This window comes from Schistocerca serialis, chromosome 5 (assembly GCF_023864345.2).
Source record: "Schistocerca serialis cubense isolate TAMUIC-IGC-003099 chromosome 5, iqSchSeri2.2, whole genome shotgun sequence".
Taxonomy (NCBI): Eukaryota; Metazoa; Arthropoda; class Insecta; order Orthoptera; family Acrididae; genus Schistocerca; species Schistocerca serialis.
Window position 1 is genome coordinate 323004265 of NC_064642.1, and position 6527 is coordinate 323010791.

General features: G+C 40.3%; 1 protein-coding gene across 1 annotated transcript in view; it reads right to left on the minus strand.

Moving 5' to 3' along the window:
- The window catches only part of LOC126482394 (ER degradation-enhancing alpha-mannosidase-like protein 3), a 207291-nt gene that overhangs the window by 121372 nt on the left and 79392 nt on the right, over positions 1 to 6527 (minus strand). Inside the window, exon 7 of the mRNA XM_050106508.1 lies at positions 6306 to 6434. Within this exon, the coding sequence (XP_049962465.1) occupies positions 6306 to 6434 (129 nt within the window). The remainder of the gene's footprint in view (positions 1 to 6305; positions 6435 to 6527) is intronic.

Here is a 6527-nt window from a genome sequence, read left to right on the forward strand (position 1 = left end):
CAGGCAGAATTTAAGAAATTTCTTTGGCTACTTGGCAGAAGAGTGGAAAAACTACTAGACTTTCGAAGAATCTCAATGATCAGCAGAAGTTAATCAGTTGTGTTCACTTTAGGCAAAGAACTGTTAGTAGAGCAATGGAGTAAGCTAAGTTGGAGGTAACAGCAGCATCTCCTGTTGTAAGATTTTTTTAATTTATTTCACAAAATGTGAGCAATTTAATTGAATATATACTAATTGACATATGGAAATTGTCTTGCATGAAGTTGAAAATAGTCAAGTTCTCCAGATAAATACATTTTACAACTGGAACTGCTCTTATTGCCACTTATAATCCGTAGCTGAGCATCTCACCGCCCTCCTCATGGAGAAATCAACCATACCAAAATATCACGTATCGTGTAAGAATAAAGTGCCTGCTATACAATCGAGGAATCACTGACAGTATTCTATGCGTGAGTGTGGGATGAAAACAGTGGACTCTCAGTCCATTAACAGCCATTCAAAATGTTTCAAGATTCATCTAATGGTTCAAAGAGGCCTTGCATACACTATTCCAGTACCTAATGATATTACATGCTGAAGTACAGTATATAGCAATACACATTCATATTGTATTGTCATTCACATACTAAATGTATGCAAGTTCTTGTATTTGTTTCATGTTGCATTATTCTCTGCCCTGCTTGAGGGTGCATAATCCATTCATAATTTAAGGCACGAATTGCACATGCAATTCACGCTAACTTTACAATTTGTACATCCCACACTTACCTCCAAAACTAAATTGGTGGTCCCCTGATGTCTCAGAATCAGTCCTATCGACGGATCCCTTCTTTTAGTCAAGTTTTGCCTCTCCAGTTTTGTTCAGTACCACCTCATTAGTTATGTGATCTACCCATCTAATCTTCAGTATCCTTCTGTAGCACCATATTTTGAAAGCTTCTATTCTCTTCTTGTCTACACTGTTTATCGTCCATGTTTCACTTCCGTACATGGCTGCACTCCATACAAATACTTTCAGAAAAGATTTCCTAATACTCAAATCTATATTTGGTGTAAATAAATTTCTCTTCTTCAGAAACACTTTTCTTGGCATTGCCAGGCTAAATTTTATATCCACTCTACTTCGATCATCATCAGTTATTTTATTGTCCAAATAGCAAAATGCATCTATCTACCACTTTAAGTGGCAGCATCAATTGATTTAGCCTGACTACATTCCATTATCCCTGTCTCACTCCCTTCTCACCCACTGCTTCCTTTTCATGCTCCTCAACTCTTTATAATTGCTGCCTGGTTTCTGTTTGTAAATAGCCTTTCACTCCCTCTATTTTACCCCTGATACCTTCAGAATTTCAAACACAGTATTCTAGTCAACACTTCAAAAGATTTTTCTAACTCTACAAATTCTATAAATGTAGCTTTGCCTTTCCTTAACCTATCTTTTAAGAGAAGTCGTAGGGTCAGTATTGCCTCACATATTTCTCAATTTCTCCAGAATCCAAACTGATCTTCCCTGAGGTTGGCATCTACCAGTTTCTCCATTTTTCTGTAAAGAATTCGTGTTAGTATTTTGCAACCAAGATGTATAACCTGATAGTTCAGTAATATTCACACCTGTCAGCACCTGCTTTTTTTAACACTGAGATTATCATATTCTTCTTATTAAAGTCTGAGATTATTTTGCTTGTCTCATATATCTTGAACAACATATGGAACAGTTTTGTCATGGCTGGCTGTCCCAAGGCTATCAATAGATGTGACTAAATGCTGTCTATTCCCAGGGCCTTACTCTGACTTAGGTCTTTTAGTGTTCTGTCAAATTCTTCTCAGAGTATCCTACCTCCCATCTCATCTTCTTCTATGTTCTCTTCCATTTTGAAAATACTGCCGTCAAGTCCATCTCCCTTGTGTAGATGCTATATGTACTCCTTCCACCTTTCAGCTTTCAGCTTTCTATTCTTTGCTTAGGACTGGTTTTATATCTGAGCTCTTGATATTCATACATCTGCTTCTCTTTTCACTCTTCCGTTTTCCCTTAGGCTGTACCTATCTTTCCCCTCATGATATATGCTTCTAAATCCTTACATTTGTCCTCCATTCATTCCTGCTTAGCCATTTTGCACTTTTCTGTCAAGATCATTTTTTACACATTTGTATTTCCTTTCACCTGCTGCATTTGTCAAAACTGATACTTTATGGATTGAAGTGTGGAATGTTGGACCCTTTAACTGGACCAGAACGTTAGAAAATTTAGAAAAGGAACTTAACAGGTTGAAGTTAGACATAATGGGAATTAGTGAAGTTCAGTGGAAGGAGGAACAGGACTTCTGTTCAGGTGAATACAGGGTTATAAATACAAAATCAAATAGAGGTAATGCAGGAGAAAATTTAACAATGAATAAGAAAACAGGAATGCAGGTAAGCTATTATGAACAACATAGTGAACACTTCTGTTTATATTTCACTTCATCGTGTAATTGTGTACCAATTGCATAATTTATGGCCACACAAAAAATGTTCTTACTGAAAAACTATCCTCGTTATGCACGTTTGTGTACCCATATGACTTGCAATTTTCCCTGTATCAAGCTGACAGATGCATCATTGTTAACTGATCCTTTGATGAATAAATCACTGCTGCTGCTATTACTACTAATGACCATCACCACCAAAACATTAACTTTTCTTGTTTTGCTAATTTGTCTCATATTTCATACTAAATTAATTTTCTAATGCTATGAACTTTAACCTGCAGACTTATATTGTGTCTTTTTTTATTAAAAAATGTAAGAGGATGTTTTTCCTTTAACAATCACTCAGGTGAATGCTTTTATTAAGCACCATGTTTATTACATTCACTATTTCCCTTGGTTCTGCCATGCATTCAACAACAACACATAAGTCAACAACAATATTTCACTCTTCCAACTTTTGATATATATTCTTTTGTCTGTATCCCTTTCCTGCTTCTTCAGCAGGTATGTCAGGAAACAGGCCTGATGACAGACTGCAATCAGCTCTCACTTTCTTCACATAAAATCTGCCACAGTGTTGATTTTAATATTCCATGTTAGACTTGTCACTAAATACAAGTAAGTTCAGAGAAATATATGTAATAGTGCTATAGCTAATAAATTCCCAGAAAAGGTGACAAGTGTAACACATCAACCATTAAATAAAAACAATTAGAATGTATATATGAAATATCAGGATTACTGATTCTTGTGGCTGTTCTGGACCTATTTGTATGCTGATGATATTTGAAGAAAGTGCTTAGTGGGGCTCGGTTATGCTGGGCAGTAACGAAAGTTGTCTCATCCATGTGAAGTTCACTAGAGACCGCGTGAATGAAACAGAGTTAACTGTCACTGTCTCGGATAGACAGGTCCTAAATACAGTGTAACAGCATCCAACTGACACTGCTTTCTTGGACTCCTAAGTGTAAAGACTATGGGGTTACAGGAGCAACAGATATGTTGCAACATGTCCTTTGTTTCAGTAGGCCCCCCCCCCCCCCCCCCCCCCCGCCAAACCCTTTGCTAGCCCGTCGACCATCTCTCCACCTGCCTATGCCCTCCCTATCCTTCCCCACTCCCACTCCAGTATTATACGAGATGCTATCCAAAACTTTCGGGACTGGTGCTGCCATCTGTTGAAAACCTTACCTTTGGACTAAGGGTCACCATCAACCTCGAAGTAATTCTCATCCGCACGTACACACCCATCCCAGCACTTCTGCCACTGGTCAAATGTTTTCTGGAAGTCCTGTTCTTTGAGGGTGTTTATCACCACCAGCGATGCTTCTTGAACCCTCTCTAGAGTGTCGAACCGATGGCCTTTCAACTTGAGTTCCAGTTTTGGGAATAGCATGAAGTCGCAAGGCGGCAAATCTGTCAAGTACGGTGGGTGGGGTACAACCGCCATGTTGTTTTATGCCAAAAGGTCCTGGTGATCAAGGACGTGTGACAGGGCGCATTGTCGTGATGCAGCAGACAGTTCCCTTGATGCCAAAGTTCAGCCCATCGTCACCGCACGTTTTCATGGAACTGTTGCAAAATGCCACAGTAGTATGGGGAATTCACTGTTTGGTTGGGTGGGATGAATTCTTTGTGCATAATTCCCTTGGTATCAAAGAAAATGACGATCATGCTCTTCACTTTGCTCTTCATCTGTCTCACTTTTTTGGCTCTTGGAGAACCCGGGCTCTTCCACTGGGACAATTGTTGCTTTGTCTCTGGGTCATAAACGTAAAGCCAGCTCTCATCGCCGGTGATAACCCGTGACAGAAGGTTGGATCATTAGATGCGATCTGACGAAGGTCCGTGTACACTTCAACACGTTGTGCCTTCTGATCGGCAGTCAAGATCCTTGGCACAAATTATGCGGCAACACAATTCATGCCCAATTCACCAGTCAACAATAGTTGACGTGTCCCATAGCCAATACCCACTTCATCCGCAAGGTCTTTAATGGTTGAATGTCGATCCACACAAACAAATTGTTGAAGTTTGGCAACAATGGCTGGCATTGTGCAGCTAATGGGCATTCCAGTGTGAGCATCATCTTCAACATCTGTACGGCCATCCCTGAACCGAGTATGCCACTCAAACACATGCGTACGGCTCCGATTCTGTCCCCCAAACACTTGTTGAATCACTGCAAGAGTCTCTGTAGCACTTTTCCCGAGATTCGCATAGAATTTGATACACACGCGCTGTTCTGTTTGCAGATCCATCGTAAAATTGCCACACACCAAACACAGAGTATTACGGAAATCACTGTGGGCATGCAACATGTCCTCCCAGCTGAATGCCCCTCCGCACACTGAATCATCAAATATGTAGCTCTTGCCACCTAGTGGTGCAAAGCTCTACTATTCCTACTTTCCAGATGGCAGCAACAGTCCCGAAAATTTTGGGTTCCACCTCATACGTGCCTTCTATCCTGCCAATGCACCACCTAAGTGCTTTCTTCTTCTCCACTTCATCCCCCTCCCCCTCACCCAATCCCTTCCACATCATATCCTACCATACAGCACCTGGCAGCCCTATCCTGTCCCCACCATGTCCCTGACCACTCCCACAGGTAGCACTAGCATTTCACCCTACTCTACACCTTTTCATTTCCCCCATTACCCTCCCTAGCTAGACTGTTGCTCAACTCAGATGCAGTCGCAGTCTAGCCTTAGTGCCCTAACAGTAGTTGCAAGAACATGCACGAGCATGTGTACGTGCAAAAGAGAGAGAAAGAGAGAGAGAGAGAGAGAGAGAGAGAGAGAGAGAGAGAGATCTACTTCTGATGAAGATCTAGGTCCAAAAGTTGAATATTTTTAACATTATTTTCATTGTGCCTGTCTGCAATTTAGTGCCTCCTAAATGTGATGAGTAGCAATCTATCCTTCTCATATTGTTTTTATCCCATCCTGTACTTGCCATTGTTTGAATGTTAGGTAAGATAGTTTCAAAGAACCTGAGTAGGCTTTTGCAACCCCCATCCAACCAACTAAATTCTGTTGTTTTTGTATCATCACTACTTGTAGCCTGCCTGATGAAGTGTGCTTTAAACAGTTGCCAAAACGGTAGTATGGAATTATGCTTCTAATCTCATAGGACAAACTTGCTATTCTTATCTTCTGCAAGAAATGAAATGCATATGCAATACATAAAATAAGCTAAATGATGAATACTGAGTAGGCTTTTGCAACCCCCATCCAACCAACTAAATTCTAAACACTTAGAAGATGCAACAAGTCCACTAAAGAGACAGCTTACACTACACTTGTTCGTCCTCTGTTAGAATATTGCTGCGCGGTGTGGGATCCTTACCAGGTGGGATTGACGGAGGACATCGAAAGGATGCAAAAAAGGGCAGCTCGTTTTGTATTATCACGTAGTAGGGGAGAGAGTGTGGCAGATATGATACACGAATTGGGATGGAAGTCATTAAAGCAAAGACTTTTCCGTCGCGGCGAGATCTACTTACAAAATTTCAGTCACCAACTTTCTCTTCTAAATGCGAAAATATTTTGTTGAGCCCAACCTACATAGGTATGAATGATCATCAAAATAAAATAAGAGAAATCAGAGCTCGAACAGAAAGGTTTAGGTGTTAGTTTTTCCCACGTGCTGTTCGGGAGTGGAATGGTAGAGAGATAGTATGATTGTGGTTCGACGAACCCTCTGCCAAGCACTTAAATGTGAATTGCAGAGTAGTCATGTAGATGTACTGAACGGGAAAAAAAATCACAAATTTCCAAGAAAAATACAAGTCAACACACAATAAGAGCACACTGTTCAACGTACCTCAAATATTGATTCCCCTGTAAGTCTTGATAATGCTGCCATTTCTAATATCATTGTTCCTGCACACGCCGTACATGTTTCTCTTGATGATTCTAATTTTGGGCTTTTCATTCCATAACGCAAATTTATCTGTAAGAGAAAGAGAAAATGGATAAGCAGATAATAACAAGAACAAACTTAGGAGATGAAAAAGGAATGTTCTCTGATGGGAGAGCATCATGG